This window comes from Ovis aries, chromosome 14 (genome assembly GCF_016772045.2).
Source record: "Ovis aries strain OAR_USU_Benz2616 breed Rambouillet chromosome 14, ARS-UI_Ramb_v3.0, whole genome shotgun sequence".
NCBI classification, from domain to species: Eukaryota; Metazoa; Chordata; class Mammalia; order Artiodactyla; family Bovidae; genus Ovis; species Ovis aries.
In genome coordinates, this window is record NC_056067.1 from 15,336,757 (window position 1) to 15,355,392 (window position 18,636).

General features: G+C 38.4%; 1 protein-coding gene across 1 annotated transcript in view; it reads right to left on the reverse strand.

Moving 5' to 3' along the window:
* The window catches only part of ITFG1 (integrin alpha FG-GAP repeat containing 1), a 296,298-nt gene that overhangs the window by 213,466 nt on the left and 64,196 nt on the right, over positions 1 to 18,636 (reverse strand). Inside the window, exons 7-8 of the mRNA XM_004014969.5 lie at positions 12,740 to 12,801; positions 248 to 329 (exon numbers count right to left, since the gene is read on the reverse strand). Of these exons, the coding sequence (XP_004015018.2) occupies positions 248 to 329; positions 12,740 to 12,801 (144 nt within the window). The remainder of the gene's footprint in view (positions 1 to 247; positions 330 to 12,739; positions 12,802 to 18,636) is intronic.

The window sequence follows — 18,636 nt, forward strand, 5'->3', positions numbered from 1 at the left end:
ACTGGAGTGGGTTGCCAGTTACTACTCCAGGAGATCTTCCCAACTCCGCAACTGAACCTGAATCTCCTGTGTCTCCTGAGTTAGAAAGTAGATTATCACTGTGCCACCTGGGAAGCCCCAATCCTATGATAGGCATCTTTTATATCTGTAATTGATCTGAAGATACTTAAGTTATTTTCAGATGTAGAGAATTAATATGACTAGGTCAGAGAGACGAGGAGACTTGCAAAGACAAAAACAATCTTACCAAAGTCGGCAAATGCTGACTGTCCCACCACCATCATATTTTGAGGTTTTTCAAGAACAGTACTGAGAGAGAAATTTCCATCCTGTTAGAGGCAGAAAGTTATGAATTAGATCATTTTTCAAGTGTGAAACAAAGCATTTTAAAATTTTACTATTATTTTTTAACCTTTTTATTTTGTATTGGAGTATAGCTGATTGACAATGTTGTGATAGCTTCAGGTGGACAGCAAAGGGACACTGCCATTCATATCTAGCCATTCTCTCCCAAACTCCCCTCCCATCCAGGCTGCCATATAACATTGAGCAGAGTTCCCTAAGCTATACAGTAGGTCCTCTGAAACAAAGTATTTTAATGAAAGCAGGGAAATAAACAATTTAAGACTTTTGTACTCCAAAAAATCATCCCACTTTTTATCATAAAATGAAAGAAACTGCTGTGAGCTGAAGATGCACATCAGGAGATGTGCTTCCCATGCTGTCAGCTCAGGGATGATCTCTCTCTCTCTTTTACTCTCTGTCACTAAGTCAGGTCTGACTCTCTGCGACATTATGGACTGTAGTCCACCAGGCCACGTTGTCCATGGGATTTCCCAGGCAAGCATACTGGAGTGGGTTGCCTTTTCATTCTCTGGGGGATATTCCTGACCCAGGGATTCAACCTGCATCTCCTGCTTGGCATGTGAATTCTTTGTCACTGAGCCTTCTGTGAAACCGTCAGGTATGATGTGTGTGTGTTGTATGCTAAGTCACTTTAGTTGTGTCCAACTCTTTGAGACCCAGAGCCCGCTAAGCTCCTCTGTCCATAGGATTTTCCAGGCAAGGATACCAGAGTGGGTTGCTATTTCTTCTCCAGGGGATATTCCTGACCCAGAGACTGAAAGGCATCTCTTATGTTTCCTGAATTGGAAGGTAGGTTCTTTACCACTAGCATCACTTGGGAAGCTCTCTTTCCTAAATCATCATCATAATTTCAGACAGAATGAGTGTCTTCTACTTTCAAGTACCATGGAAGGTTTTGGGAATATCAGTGAAAGTCGCTCAGTCATGTCCAACTCTTTGCAACCCCATGGACTATACAGTCCACGAAATTCTCCAGGCTAGAATACTGGAGTAGTCTTTCCCTTCTCCAGGGGATCTTCCTAACCCAGGGATCAAATCCTAGTCTCCTGCATTGCAGGTGGATTTTTTTTTTACCAGCTGAGCCACAAGGGAAGTACAAAGAAGTATATAAAATAGTTTCTACCCGAAAGAGCTAACAGTCCAGTTGGAAGATAAGACAAAAGTCAAGAAAAGAGAATTTTTGAAGGCAGGCAACATATAAGTGGTATGAGTAAGTAGGAAAGATACTATGTTTTATAAATTTCAAGAAAGAACATTCTGTTGGGGGTTAACTAGGTAAAGATATTCAAATAAGATGAGAATTACATTAATCTTCAATGGCTCATTCATACCGACACTATCAGAAAGGGAGCAAAGGAGTACAATAGCTGACGTGTCCAACCAGAGGTGGCTAAGCTAAACAAAAAAGAACTCCTCAGAGATCTTTTGCTTCAGTTACTCTTACCAAAACAGAATATCTGGTTTACAAAAATAATATGCATTTCTTTAAATTATTATCTTTCCTTTCTATAATTTTATATTAGAACATAAGAAAAATAAACCAAAACATTGCATTTAGGTTTTAAGCTCTTAGTTTTAAAGCTCTTCTCTTACCACTGATTTCTCTTTTAACTATTTGATGTGTTAACCCTGATTCTTACATGCTTCATATAGAAAACTATATATTTAAAAATATTTAAAAAATTTAAACCATTTTTCTCCTTTGTTCCTCTAAAGATACTGCAATCTGTAAGTTATTTCTGAAGAAATCATCTTCAGCATTTTCAGAGATGGGCAATGCTACCCAGAAAGCATTAAGACTAAATGCCTGAGGAACATGAGTAAGTAACGTTTGTCTTGTGACAGGCAGTTTTCCAGCGATTTTAACTCTCCATCATCCACATGCAGAAACATGTCTCTCTTACCATTATTAAAGTATCTGATACACTTTTGAAAGATTTTTCTATGGAAATCATATTTATGTAAGTGTCTTAAAACTTAGGATAACCCTCCAGTCTTGCTGAGTACCTGATGTTATACTAAAGATGCATCAAAGTTGCCAAATTTGTGAATGAAGTATCAAATGAATTTGCATTCTAGAAAGAGTACAGCATCAGGTACAAAGAAGACACAATTATTCTTGAATAAATGGAAAAACCACTCTAAAAATACATCAGCCACATATTACATAAAGCTGAATATCAACCTATTCTACTGGCTCAAGTGAATAAATTACTCCGGTGAAGTTCTGTTAAACGTAATAAAATATATTTAGAAATGTTTCCAGATGCAGGTATATTTTGGAAATACAGGCAAATTCTGCTTAAGATCACTGCAATAAACTAAGTATTGCAATAAACCAAGGCACAGGAATATTCTGGTTTCCCAGTGGATGTAAAAGTTATACTACACTGTGCTCTATTAAGTGTACAATAGCATTCATTATGCCTAAAAAATGTACATACTTTGATTAAAAAATACTTTACTGTTAAAAAAAAATACTAACCATCATTGCAAGCCTTTAGCAAGCTGTAATCTTTTTGTAATAGCAACATCAAAGAACAATAATACAAATTAAATACTATGGGAAAAGTTTGAAATATTGTGAGAATTACCAAAATGTGACATAGAAGACATGAAGTGACCAAGTGCTATCAGAAAAAAATGATGCTGATATACTTACTTGACACAGGGGTGCCAGATTTTCAATTTATGGGAAAAAAAAAAAAGTATTATCTGTGAAGTGTAATAAAGTGAAACAGAATAAAATAAGGTAGGCTTGCATACATGGTAGATTTGGTGGATAGAGTGCCTGAAGAACTATGGACGTAAGTTCATACACACTCCTGTAAGTTTGTACAGGAAGCAGTGACCGAAACCACCCCCCCACAAAAAGAAACGCAAGAAGCCAAAGTAGTTGCCTGATGAAGTTTTACAAATAGCTGAGGAAAGAAAAGTGAAAGGCAAGAGAGAGAGAAAGATATACCCAGCTGAATGCAGAATTTCAGAGAATAACAAGGAGAGATAAGAAAGCCTTCTTAAGTGAACAATGCAAAGAAATAGAGGAAAACAACAGAATGGGAAAGACTAGCAATCTCTTCAAGAAAACTGGAAACATCAAGGGAACATGTCATGCAAGGATGGGCATGATAAAGGACTGAAACGGCAAGGACCTAATGGAAGCAGAAGAGTCTAAGAAAAGGTGACAAGAATACAAAGAATAATACAAAACAGGTCTTAACGACCTGGATAACTACAGCGATGTGGTCACTCACCTAGAGCTGGATATTCTGGAGGGTGAAGTCAAGTGGGCCTTAGGAAGCATTACTATGAACAAAGCTAGTGGAGGTGATAGAATTCAAGACATTTAAACCCTAATAGATGATGTTGTTAAAGTGCTGCACTCAATATGTCAGCCAGCTTGGAAAACACAGCAGTGGCCAAAAGATTGGAAAAATTCAATTTTCATTCCAATCTCAAAAAAGAGTAACGTCAAAGAATGCTCAAACTATCATACAAGCACAATCATTTCATGTGCTAGCAAAGCTAAGCTTCAAGAGTAGGTGAATGGAGAGCTTCTAGATGTACAAGCTGGGTTTCAATGAGGAAAGGAACCAGAGCATTCCCTGAATCATGAAAAAAGCAAGGGAATTCCAGAAAAACATCTATTTCTCCTTCATTGACTACATGAAAGCCTTTGATTGTGTGGATCACAACAAACTGTGGAAGATTCTTAAAAGACTAGAGTACCAGACCACCTTACCTGTCTCTTAAGAAACCTGTATGCAGGTGAAGAAGCAATAGTTAGAACCAGATATGGAACAATGGACTGGTTCAAAAATTCGGAAAGGAGTTAAAGACAGGTCGTATATTGTCACCTTGTTTATTTAACTTCTATGCAGGTATTTTTATAATGTCAGTCCTGTCCTTCTGAGCTGCAAATACTTTTTCATGGGCTGCCATTTGAGACTCATCTACTACACTGTGGCCTATTCTGTACTGTGCTGTTCTTACTGACCTTCACTGTAGTCTTTCAATCCAAAACTGGGCCAACGTATTGCCACAATTATGTCCTTTACCTTTCACCTAATTGGACTCTGGAATGTCTGTGCAATGATTTAAAGTCCCAAGTTTTAGAGACAAGATTTCCTAGTTCAAATTCTAGCTCCACTGTTTCTAGGTTTGAAGTCTGAGCAAGTTAGTTCTAATGTAAGGATCTGTTTCAGTTCAGTTCAGTTCAGCTCAGTTCAGTCGCTCAGTCGTGTGACTCTTTGTGACCCCCAAGAGCTGCAGGACACCAGGCCTCCCTGTCCATCACCAAACTCATGGCCATCGAGTCGGTGATGTCATCCAGCCATCTTTCAACCTCTGTGGGCACCTTCCCATCCTGCCACCAATTTCTCCCAGCATCAGTCTTTTCCAAGGAGTCAACTCTTTGCATGAGGTGGTCAGAGAACTAGAGTTTCAGCTTTAGCATCATTCCTTCCAAAGAACACCCAGGACTGATCTCCTTTAGAATGGACAGGTTGGACCTCCTTGCAGTCCAAGGAACTCTCAAGAGTCTTCTCCAACACCACAGTTCAAAAGCATCAATTCTTCTGAGCTCAGCTTTCTTCATAGTCCAACTCTCACATCCATACATGACTACTGGAAAAACCATAGCCTTGACTAGACAGACCTTTGTTGGCAAAGTGATGTCGCTGCTTTTGAAAATGCTGTTTCGGTTGGTCATAACTTTCCTTCCAAGGAGTAAACGTCTTTTAATTTCATGGCTGCAATCACCATCTGCAGTGATTTTGGAGCCCCCCCAAATAAAGTCTGACATTGTTTACACTGTTTCCCCATCTCTTTGCCATGAAGTGATGGGACCAGATGCCATGATCTTCGTTTTCTGAATGTTGAGCTTTAAGCCAACTTTTACACTCTCCACTTGCACTTTCATCAAGAGGCTTTTTAGTTCCTCTTCACTTTTTGCCATAAGGGTGGTGTCATCTGCATATATGAGGTTATTGATATTTCTCCCAGCAATCTTGATTCCAGCTTGTGTTTCTTCCAGCCCAGTGTTTCTCATGATGTACTCTGCATAGAAGTTAAATAAGCAGGGTGACAATATACAGCCTTGACGTACTCCTTTTTCTATTTGGAACCAGTCTGTTGTTCCATGTCCAGTTCTAACTGTTGCTTCCTGACCTGCATACAGATTTCTCAAGAGGCAGGTTAGGTGGTCAGGTATTTCCATCTCTTGAAAAATTTTCCATAGTTTATTGTGATCCACACACTCAAAGGCTTTGGCATAGTCAATAAAGCAGAGATGTTTTTCTGGAATGTTCTTGCTTTTTCCATGATCCAGCGGAGGTTGGCAATTTAATCTCTGGTTCCTCTGCCTTTTCCAAAACCAGCTTGAACATCTGGAAGTTCATGGTTCACGTACTGCTGAAGCCTAGCTTAGAGAATTTTGAGTATTACTTTACTAGTGTGTGAGATGAGTGCAATTGTACGGTAGTTTGAGCATTCTTTAGCATTGCCTTTCTTTGGGACTGGAATGAAAAGTGACCTTTTCCAGTCCTGTGGCCACTGTTGAGTTTTCCAAATTTGCTGGCACATTGAGTGAAGCACTTTCATAGCATCATTTTTCAGGATTTGAAATAGCTCAAATGCAATTCCATCATCTCCACTAGATTTGTTCGTAGTGATGCTTTCCAAGGCCCTCTTGACTTCACACTCCAGGATGTCTGGCTCTAGGTGAGTGATCACACCATCGTGATTCTCCGGGTAGTGAAGATCTTTTTTGTACAGTTCTTCTGTGTATTCTTGCCAACTCTTCTTAAAATCTTCTGTTTCTGTTAGGTCCATACCAGTTCTGTCCTTTATTGAGCCCATCTTAACATGAAATGTTCCCTTGGTATCTTTAATTTTCTTGAAGAGATCTCTAGTCTTTCCCATTCTGTTCTTTTTCTCTATTTCTTTGCATTGATTGCTGAAGAAGGCTTTCTTATCTCTTCTTGCTATTCTTTGAAATTCTGCATTCACATGCTTATATCTTTCCTTTTCTCCTTTGCTTTTCGCTTCTCTTCTTTGCACAGATATTTGTAAGGCCTCCCCAGACAGCCATTTTGCTTTTTTGCATTTCTTTTCCATGAGGATGGTCTTGATCCCTGTCTTCCATACAATGTCACGAACCTCCATCCATAGTTCATCGGGCACTCTATCTATCAGATCTAGTCCCTTAAATCTATTTCTCACTTCCACTGTATAATCATAAGGGATTTGATTTAGGTCATACCTGAATGGTCTAGTGGTTTTCCCTACTATCTTCAATTTAAGTCTGAATCTGGCAATAAGGAGTTCATGATTTGAGCCACAGTCAGCTCCCAGTATTGTTTTTGCTGACTGTATAGAGCATGGGCTCCAAAATCACTGCAGATGGTGACTGCAGCCATGAAATTAAAAGACGCTTATTCCTTGGAAGAAAAGCTATGACCAACCTAGACAGCATATTCAAAAGCAGAGACAGTACTTTGCCAACTAAGGTCCATCTAGTTAAGGCTATGGCTTTTCCTGTGGTCATATATGGATGTGAGAGTTGGACTGTGAAGAAGGCTGAGCGCTGAAGAATTGAGCTTTCGAACTGCGGTGTTGGAGAAGACTCTTGAGAGTCCCTTGGACTGCAAGGAGAGCCAACCAGTCCATTCTGAAGGAGATCAGTCCTGGGTGTTCTTTGGAGGGAATGATGCTAAAGCTGAAACTTCAGTACTCTGGCCACCTCATGCGAAGAGTTGACTCATTGGAAAAGACTCTGATGCTGGGAGGGATTGGGGGCAGGAGGAGAAGGGGATGACAGAGGATGAGATGGCTGGATGGCCTCACTGACTCAATGGACGTGAGTCTGAATGAACTCCGGGAGTTGGTAATGGACAGGGAGGCCTGGTGTGTTGCGATTCAGGGGGTTACAAAGAGTTGGACACAACTGAGAGACTGAACTGAACTGAACTGATAGAGCTTTTCTATCTTTGGCTGCAAAGAATATAATCAATCTAATTTCGGTGTTGACCATCTGGTGATGTCCATGTGTAGAGTCTTCTCTTGTGTTGTTGGAAGAGGGTGTTTGCTATGATCAGTTAGTTCTCTTGGCAAAACTTTATTAGCCTTTGCCCTGCTTCATTCCGTATTCCAAGGCCAAATTTGCCTGTTACTCCAGGTGTTTCTTGACTTCCTACTTTTGCATTCCAGTCCCCTATAATGAAAAGGATATCTTTTTGGGTGTTAGTTCTAAAAGGTCTTGTATGTCTTCATAGAACCGTTCATCTTCAGCTTCTTCAGTGTTATTGGTTGGGGCATAGACTTGGATTACTGTGATATTGAATGGTTTGCCTTGGAAACGAACAGAGATCATTCTGTCATTTTTGAGATTGCATCCAAATACTGCATTTCAGACTCTTTTGTTGATCATGATGGCTACTCCATTTTTTCTAAGGGATTCCTGCCCACAGCAGTAGATATGATGGTCAAATATGAGAAAATTCACCACTTCCCGTCCATTTTAGTTCGCTGATTCCTAGAATGTCGATGTTCACTCTTGCCATCTCCTGTTTGACCACTTCCAATTTGCCTTGATTCATGGACCTAATATTCCAGGTTCCTATGCAATACTGCTCTTTACAGCATTGGATCTTGCTTGTATCACCAGTCATATCCACAACTGGTTACTGTTTTTGCTTTGGCTCCATCCCTTTATTCTTTCTGGAGTTATTTCTCCACTGATCTCCAGTAGCATATTGGGTACCTACCAACCTGGGGAGTTCCTCTTTCAGTATCCTATGATTTTGCATTTTCATATTTGCTTTTTTCTAAAATGAACTTTTATAAAGTTTTTGTGAAGATTAGTAAAATAATGGATATAAAGTGCTTACCAGTTCAGCATGTGCACAAATATGTCCTTAGTCAACATTAACAGTTATTGACTAGGAATGCTAGTAGTAATACTATTATATCTGCTATCCATCATTGAAGCAGCTGAGCACACTGCCATTGACAGGAGAGTTGACATTTTCTGCTAGAACTCCAATCACAGGTGCTATATTGTAATAAGTATCCTTTCAGGGATGACCACCTATGCTTTGGCCTGCAGGTTTTAACATTTAGTATTTAAACTCCCATATATATAATGTTAAAAACGGTCAGGAAGCAACATATGATGACTATCACTGTATCTACATCTTTATTCACATTAAGCAATGGTTCTCGACTTAAGGTGTGCTTATTCTCCAGAGGACATTGGGCAATGTAGCAGGATATTTTGACTGTTTCAACTGGGAAGTGCCTTCTAGAACCTAAGTGAACAGAGGCCAAGGATACTGCTAAACAAGTTAAAGGACAGATCTCTACAATAAAGAGTCATCTGGCCTATGGCCAGTAGATAGTCAACATCATTAATTATTAGAGAAATACAAATCAAAACTGTGATGAGGGACCACCTCACACCAATCAGAATGGCCATCATTAAAGTCTACAATAAAACTCTGGAGAGGGCGTGGAGAAAAGGGAACCCACCTACACTGTTGGTGGGGATGTAAACTGGTACAGCCACTGGAAAATAGTATGGAGGTTCCTCAGAAAATGGAGCCACATATGATCCAGCAATCCCACTCCTGGGCATAAACCCAGACAAAACTATAACTTAAAAAGATACAGGCACTCCCCTATGTTCATAACAATCCTCATACTAATAAAATGATTGTTGTAAGTTTTGTAAGAATTTTCTTAAGTGTTAAGTTTTGTAAAATGGGAGGATCACTTTTAATTAGTGACTGGACAATTTGCAGTAACATTGACCGAAAAGCCCTAAAAAGATATAAAACTGTATTAGCTAGTAGGGGAATACGAGCTGCAGCAAATGTTTTGTCAGCTGTGGTGTCCACAGCCCCACAGTAGATGCTCTAGGAAACCAGAAATTAACCGAAGACAAGGAGGAGTGCTAAGATGTGAGTGTAGGCAACTCTGACTGATGTGATAAGATGTACTAACCCCATGTTACAAGGAGTTAAAAAAACAGAGCAGTTGCTTCCATTTGGTCCACCCAGGATCATTAGGGAAGGCTTTAAGGAAGACGTGGTATTTGAAATGGCTAATGCAGATGAGCAGGATTTTAGTGGTTGAAAGAAAAGGAAGAGTAGGGAAAGGATATGCAGAGGAAACAGAGGACACAGAGTAGAAACTGGCTGATTTGGGCCAGAATATGGAAAGATATTGGAAGATTAGAAGAATAGCTTTACACAAGATCAGCAAAGGCCTTGACTCCTAAACTAAGTAGTTTGATCTTTTAAACATTTTTTGAGAAGCTTAAGTCCTAAAGGTTTTAGGACTGAGAGTGAGATAAATAGAGCTTTCATTGTTGCAATTAATCTGGATATTGCATAGCAGATGGAAAATTTGGAGATGGGGAAATAAGTAGAATTTACTATATCCGGGGAAATGGATGATTTAAGGAGTGGAATGTTGGGGACAGGTAAGGGACAGATATGAGAACACAGAATGCCTACCTAATAGAAAATACAAAGGAAGGTCTAATTGGGAACAGGAAAAGATATTATTTTAGATAAGAGATATATCAAGGAAATGATTAGAAATGTAGGACTAGTAATCAAGGAAGAGAACAGAGAAGTATCATGAAAGGAAAGAGTTAAGAGAAGAATGGCAAATCAAGACCTGTGAATAAACACCCATCACCCTTTAAGTTAGAAATTTTCAGTCCTGGCCCTTTTAGGCCAGATGATTTTTTTTCTTCCTTCCTTTTTTTTTTTTTTTAAATAAAGTAGAGTTGATTTACAGTGTTGTGCCAATCTCTGCTATATAGCAAAGTGACTCCATTATACACAGATATACATTCTTTTTTTAATATTCTTTACATTTTGGTTTATCTCAGGAGATTAGATAGAGTTTCCTGTGCTATATACAGTAGGACCTTGTTGTTTATCCACTCTGAATGTAATAGTTTGCATTAAACAACTCCAAATTTCCAGTCCTCCCCTTTAGCAACCACAAGTCAGATCTCTATGTCTGTGAGTCTATTCCTGATTTATAGGTAGGTTCATTTGTGCCACATTTTAGATTCCACATATAAGTGATATCATATATGTCTATCAGACTTACTTCACTTAATATGAGAATCTCTAGTTGTTGCAAATAGCATTATTTCATTCTTTTTTAGGTCTGAGTAATATTCCATTATATATATACACACACACCACATCTTTAACCATTCATCTGTCAATGGACATTTAGGTTTTTCCCATGTTTTGGCAATTGTGAGTTATGTAGGAACTTTGTTATGGTTCATAGCTATAAGAATTATTATGGTTATTGCTACCAAATGACTGCTATGTTATTCCTACCAAATGAAAGTAATTGCTCTGTTTTTTAAGTCCTTGTAACATGGGGTTAGTACATCTCATCACATCAGTCACAGTTGCCTACACTCACATCTTAGCCCTCCTCCTCATCTGTTAATTTCTGATCTCCCAGAGCATCTACTGTGGCTGTGCACACCACAGCTGACTAAAAAGATTTGCTGCAGCTCATATTCTTCTACCAGCTAATACGGCTTTATACGTTTTGAAGGCTTTTTGGTCAATTAATGCGTTATTGCAACTTGTCCAATCACTAGTTAAAAATGATTCTCCCATTTTACAAAACTTTATCTGAACTAGTAAATTTTGCGTCTACATTCTCCTTAATTTGTACTAATGAGTTTTATATTACTGATAACACAAACACCATGTGGATCCAGCTATTTTACCACAAGAAAAATCCTTAATCTCTACTGGCAAACAGACAATTCATTAATTTTGTTTAAAGAATATAACAAAGGGAAAAAAGATCCCCTCCAAAATCTAGTCTCTTCATGATTTTTCTCCTGTGAAAGTTGCTTCATTTTATTACCTTTAAATCATTTTATTACCTTTAAATCAGCCTAAGCTAAGAGGAAATAAAATACTTAAAAGTAGTTCTTGATTATATAAATATATATTTATTAATAATGAGGCTTTTCTCTCCCAGATGGATATTAATAATCAATCAAAATGATTGATTTTCTCACATTCTAAAACCTCAAGATTCACTTGATTTCAAGGTCACCTGAAAATGAATATCCCCTACTAGTGGAAGATTTCATAGACAGTAACCATTAAGAATATAACAACTGTATTTCTATCATCAGAAAAACAAATACAACTACATTTTAAAAAGATGTACATTAAACAGAGATAAATCTTTCCAGTGTAGAAGTCTTTCTTTTTTCTCCTTGCCTCATTAAAAGAGAAAGAAGGATTAGATAGTTGAGGTGTAGTTAGTAATATTCAAAAGCCCTAATTCTATCTAAACAAAGCTCTTCCCCTCTTTCTATTTTCCTCCTATGAAGAAATCTGAGTTATGACTCTGCTGTAAGAGATGGCAAATAATGAATCTTCTTCCATGGGCTTGTGCTTTATATTTTTAAAGATCTGTTTATTGTTCATGAGTATTTTAACAAAAATCTCTTAAAATGCAATGGGTTTAATTTGGATTGAATAAAAGATAATCTAGAGTAAACAGCTGGGAAATCAAGTGATCTCAAACAAAAATTCAGTAACTGTCTACTGTGGGCCAGGTACTTTACACACATTGTTTCATTTTAATCTTCACAGTCTATGAAACAGACATTCTTACTTCTGTTTCCCATATGAGAAAAGTGAGGTTTAATACTTGACCATTATTTAATGAATGTCACTCAGTTGGCCAATTTGGCCTGTCCTCAAATCCTATACTCTATTATTTGAATTTTAAAACTTGGGGTAGTCTAGTCTGCATTAATTCATCTTTCATATAATCTACCTCAAGCTAAAAATAAAATAAAACCATGATACCAGTTTGGGAATATTCTACTTGGAATTAAAAAAAATACTGGGGAAGGATCGTTAATCCTGGGCAACTTGGCAGTAAATTTAGTGACTGTTGTTCTTATTTTTTTTTTACAGAAGACTGAAGGCAAAGAGGAAAAATAAGTCTTTTAAAAGGGGTTTTCTTCAACAAACCATCATGCTGACAAATTAAATGACAGGCACCTCTTTCACCAGCTGACAGCCTAGCAGGGTCCCCGTTAACATGCGCATTAGGGCAGACTGACTGGTTTAATTGGCAGTCATGCTTAAAAACCTGCAGAGGAATTGATGCTGAATGAATCATTTCCATCAGCAATATTCAGCAGTTTGAATGCAGCAATGCAACCAAAAGCTCTTAAAACTGTTCTATTTATTGTTGAAATCAATCGACCAAGTGATTACTTTCATTTTATTTTCTAAAACTGTGCTTTTCTTTGAAAGCCATCATTTAAAAATGCTTAAAGGAAAGGATTTCTTACCAGATTTTCCCATATCTCAAACTGGAAGGTACTAGATGCAGATAATGTCGTGAGGAATAAATCTAGGAGGAAAATTACAGAATTGTAAGCTTTGTTACTGATGTGTACATTTAAACAGGAAGAAATACAATACATAAAAACAGTTATAATACAGTTGTATTTAAACACATTTAAAATTTTATATATATATACATATATTTATGCGCATCAAATGATGCTTATTGACAGTTTATAAGATCTAGATCTAAGCAACATCAATGATGGGTAATGTGACTCCTTACAAGTTCAACAAGGAATGCTATCAGTATTTTTTTTTTTTTTCCTAAGCACAAGGCATGTAGGATCTTATTTCCCTGACCAGGGATGAAATCTGTGCCCCCCGCAGTGGAATTGTGGAGTCTTAACTGCTGGACACCAGGAAAGTCTCTAAACTATATTTTAATGTGCTTGATCCATCAAAGAAAATAAAGCAGATGACCCTGTATTAACACAATTAAAGAAAATGCATTTAAAGGGAGCATTTAGTATTAGTCATTCAAAGGCATTCTTTACTTTTTTTTTCTTTCATAACTCTAGTTAATTTTCTTATGGCAATATTTTTTAAAGTACCAATATAATCTCAGATAGGTCTCTTAAGCTAAAAAAAATATTTTTCTATAATGACAATTGATAGTTTCACAGCTAGTCCCACTGTTCCTAATGGATACATCATCCTAAGCAAAGAAAACAAGACAATTAAAGACCACCTGCATATTCTTTCTGGTAGATTGAAAGGGATAAGAATTATAGAATGAAACAACAAAAATATGTTTTAGGGACCAGTGCTACCCTACACAATGATGCAATTAAATGCATCTTTTTAAACATTTTATATTTTTTAATTAACTTATCTTTTTGAAGGATAATTGCTTTACAGAATTTTGCTGTTTTCTGTCAAATCTCACCAAGAATCAGCCATAGGTATACATACATCCCCGCTCTTTTGAACCTCCCTCCTACCTCCCTCCCCATCCCACTCCTCTAGATTGATACAGACCCTGTTTGAGTTTCCTGAGCCATACAGCAAATTCTCATTGGCTATCTGTTTTACATATGGTAATGCAAGTTTACATGTTACCCTTGCCATACATCCCATCCTCTCCTCCCCTCTTCCAATGTACATAAGTCTATTCATATGTCTGTTTCTCCACTGTTGCCTTGTAAATAAATTCTTCAGAATCATTTTTCTAGATTCCATATGTATGTGTTAGAATACAAAATTTACTTTTCTCTTTTTGACCTACTACAACTGTATAATAGGTTCTAGGTTCATCCACCTCATTAGAACTGATTCAACTGGTGTTCCTTTTTATGGCCAAGTAATATTCCATTGTACCACTACTTCTTTATCCATTCATCTGTCGATGGACATATAGGCTGCTTCCATGTTCTAGGTATTGTAAATAGTGCTGCAATGAACAATGGGGTACATGAGTCTCTTTCAATTTCAATTTTCTCAGGGTATATGCCTAGGAGTGGGATTGTTGGGTCATATGGTGGTTTTACTCCTAGTTTTTTAAAAGAATCTCCATACCATCTTCCCATAGTGGCTATATCAATTTACATTCCCACCAAAAGTGCAGAAGCATACCCTTTTCTCCATAACCTCTCCATGGAGGTTATGGAAAAAAACTTTTTGATGACGGCCATTCTGACTGGTGTGAAGTGATATCTCACTGAAGTTTTGATCTGCATTTCTCTAATAATGTATAGGGGACTGGAATGCAAAAGTACGATGTCAGAAAACACCTAGAGTAACAGGCAAATTTGTCCTTTGAATGCGGAATGAAGCAGGGCAAAGACTAATACAGTTTCGCCAAGAAAATGCACTGGTCATAGCAAACACCTTCTTCCAGCAACACAAGAGAAGACTCTACACATGGACATCACCAGATGGTCAACACCGAAATCAGACTGATTATATTCTTCCCAGCCAAAGATGGAAAAGCTCTAGACAGTCAGCAAAAATAAGACCGGGAGCTGACTGTAGCTCAGATCATGAACTCCTTATTGCCAAATTCAGACTGAAATTGAAGAAAGTAGGGAAAACCACTAGACCATTCAGGTATGACCTAAATCAAATCCCTTATGATTATACAGTTGGAAGTGAGAAATAGATTTAAGGGACTAGATCTGACAGACAGAGTGCCTGATGAACTACGGACTGAGGCTCCTAACACTGTACAGGAGACAGGGATCAAGATCATCCCAATGGAAAAGAAATGCAAAACAGCAAAATGGCTGTCTGGGGAGGCCTTACAAATAGCTGTGAAAAGAAAAGAAGTGAAAACCAATAGAGAAAAGGAAAGATATAAGCATCTGAATGCAGAGTTCCAAAGAATAGCAAGGAGAGATAAGAAAGCCTTCCTCAGTGATCAGTGCAAAGAAATAGAGGAAAACAACAGAATGGGAAAGACTAGAGATCTCTTCAAGAAGATTAGAGATACCAAGGGAACATTTCATGCAAAACACACGATCGATAAAGGACAGAAATGGTATGGACCTAACAGAAGCAGAAGATATTAAGAAGATGTGGCAAGAATACACATAAGAACTGTACAAAAAAAATCTTCAAGACCAAGAAAATCATGATGGTGTGATCACTCACCTGGAGCCAGACATCCTGGAATGTGAAGTCAAGTGGGCCTTGGAAAGCATCACTATGAACAAAGCTAGTAGAGGTGATGGAATTGCAGTTGAGCTATTTCAAATCCTAAAAGATGATGCTGTGAAAGTACTGCACTCAATACGCCAGCAAATTTGGGAAACTCAGCAGTGGCCATAGGACTGGAAAAGGTCAGTTTTCATTCCAATCCCCAAGAAAGGCAATGCCAAAGAATGCTCAAACTACTGTACAATTGCACTCATCTCATGCATTGGAGAAGGAAATGGCAACCCACTCCAGTGTTCTCGCCTGGAGAATCCCAGGGACAGGGGAGCCTGGTGGGCTGCCATCTATCGGGTTGCACAGAGTTGGCCACGACTGAAGTGACTTAGCAGCAGCAGCACGCGATAGTTAAGTAATGCTCAAAATTCTCCAAGCCAGGCTTCTGCAATACACGAACCGTGAACTTCCAGATGTTCAAGCTGGTTTTCAAAAAGGCAGAGGAACCAGAGATCAAATTGCCAACATCCACTGGATCATCGAAAAAGCAAGAGAGTTCCACAAAAACATCTATTTCTGCTTTATTGACTATGCCAAAGCCTTTGACTGTGTGGCTCACAACAAACTGTGGAAAATTCTGAAAGAGATGGGAATACCAGACCACTTGACCTGCCTCTTGAGAAACCTGTATGCAGGTCAGGAAGCAACAGTTAGAACTGGACATGGAAGAACAGACTGGTTCCATATAGGAAAAGGAGTACGTCAAGGCTGTATATTGTCACCCTGCTTATTTAATTTCTATGAAGAGTATATCATGAGAAACACTGGGCTGGAAGAAGCACAAGCTGGAATCAAGATTGCCGGGAGAAATATCAATAACCTCAGATATGCAGATGACACCACCCTTACGTAGAAAGTGAAGGGGAGCTAAAAAGGCTCTTGATGAAAGTGAAAAGAAGAGAGTGAAAAAGTTGGCTTAAAGCTCAACATTCAGAAAACGAATATCATGACATCTGGTCCCATCACTTCATGGCAAATAGATGGGGAAACAGTGTAAACAGTGTCTGACTCTATTTTTGGGCTCCAAAATCACTGCTATGGTGACTGCAGCCATGAAATTAAAAGACACTTACTCCTTGGAAGAAAAGTTATGACCAACCTAGATAGCATATTCAAAAGCAGAGACATTACTTTGCAAACATAGGTCCATCTAGTCAAGGCTATGGTTTTTCCAGTGGTCATGTATGGATGTGAGAGTTGGACTGTGAAGAAAGCTGAGCACCAAAGAATTGATGCTTTTGAACTGTGGTATTGGAGAAGACTCTTGAGAGTCCCTTGGACTGCAAGGAGATCAAACCAGTCCATCCTAAAGGAGATTAGTCCTGGGTGTTCATTGGAAGGAATGATACTAAAGTTGAAACTCCAGTACTTTGGCCATCTGATGCGAAGAGTTGACTCATTGGAAAAGACTCTGATGCTGGGAGGGATTGGGGGCAGGAGGAGATGGGGACGACAGAGGATGAGATGCCTGGATGGCATCATTGACTTGATGGACATGATTTTGAGTGAACTCCGGGAGTTGGTGATGGACAGGGCGGCCTGGGGTGCTGCGATTCATGGGGTCGCAAAGAGTCGGACATGACTGAGCGACTGAACTGAACTGAATAATGTACAGTGTCTTCATTAGTTGTTTCATTGCTAAGTCGCTTCAGTCGTGTCCAACTCTGTGCGACCCCATAGACAGCAGCCCACCAGGCTTCCCCGTCCCTGGGATTCTCCAGGCAAGAACACTGGAGTGGGTTGCCATTTCCTTCTCCAAGGCATGAAAGTGAAAAGTGAAAGTGAAGTTGCTCAGTGCTGTCCGACTCTTGGGGACCCCATGGACTGCAGCCCACCAGGCTCCTCCACCCATGGGATTTTTCAGGCAAGAGTACTGGAGTGGGGTGCCATTCTGTGTACAGTTCGTCTCCTTGGGTAAATTTATTCTACATATTTAATTCTTTTTGTTGCAATGGTGAATGGGATTGATTCCTTAATTTCACTTTCTGATATTTCCATGTATTGATTTTGTATGGTGCAACTTTGCTAAATTCACTGATTAGCTCTAATAATTTACCGATACTACCTTTAGGGTTTTCTACATGCAGTATCATGTCGTCTGCAAACAGTGAGAGCTTTACTTCTTCTTTTCCAATCTGGATTGCGTTTATTTCTTTTTCTTCTCTGATTGCTGGAGCTAGGACTTCCAGAACTCGGTTGAATAACAGTGCCAAAAGTGGACACTCTTTTCTTGGTCCTGATCGTAGGGGGAATGCTTTCAGTTTTTCCACATTGAGACTAGTATTTGCAGTCAGCTTATCATGTATGGCCTTTATTATGTTGAGGTAGGTTCCCTTTTTTGAAGTGTTTTAATCATAAATGGGTGCTGAATTCTGTCAAAACCTTTTCTGCATCGATTCAGATTATCATGATTTTTATGTTTCAGTTTGTTAATATGGTGTATCAGACTGATTTGCACATATTGAAAAATCCTTGCATCCTTGCAATAAACCCAACTTGATCATGGTGTATGAGCTTTTTGATGTGTTGCTGAATTGTGTTTCGTAAAATTTTGTTAAGGATATTTGTATTTATGTTCATCAGTGTTACTGTCCTATAGTTTTCCTTTTTTGTGTTGTCTTTGTCTGGTTTTGGTATTGGGGTGATGGTGGCCTTGTGGAATGAGTTTGGAAGTGTTCCTTCCTCTGAAATTTTTTGAAATAGTTTTAGAAGGATAGGCATTAGCTCTTCTCTAAATATTTGAAATAATTCTCCTGTGAAGTCATGTGGTCCTGGGCTTTTATTTTTTGGGAGATTTTGAATCATAGCTTCAATTTCAGTGCTTATAATTGGGTGGTTATAATTTCTATTTCATCCTGGTTCAGGCTTGGAAGATTGAACTTTCCTAAGAATCTGTCCATTTCTTCCAAGTTATCTATTTCATTGCCATATAGTTTTCCATAATAGTCTCTTATAATACTTTGTGTTTCTTCATTATCTGTTGTAATCTCTCCTTTTTCATTTCTAATTTTGATTTCTTCTCTCGTTTTTTCTTAATGAGTCTGGCTAAAGGTTTGTCAATTTTGTTTATCTTCTCAAAGAACCATATTTTAGTTTTTTTATTCTTTACTGTTGTTTCTTTCATTCCTTTTGCATTTATTTCTGCTCAGATCTTTATGATTTCTTTCCTTTGACTACTTTTGGGGATTTTCTG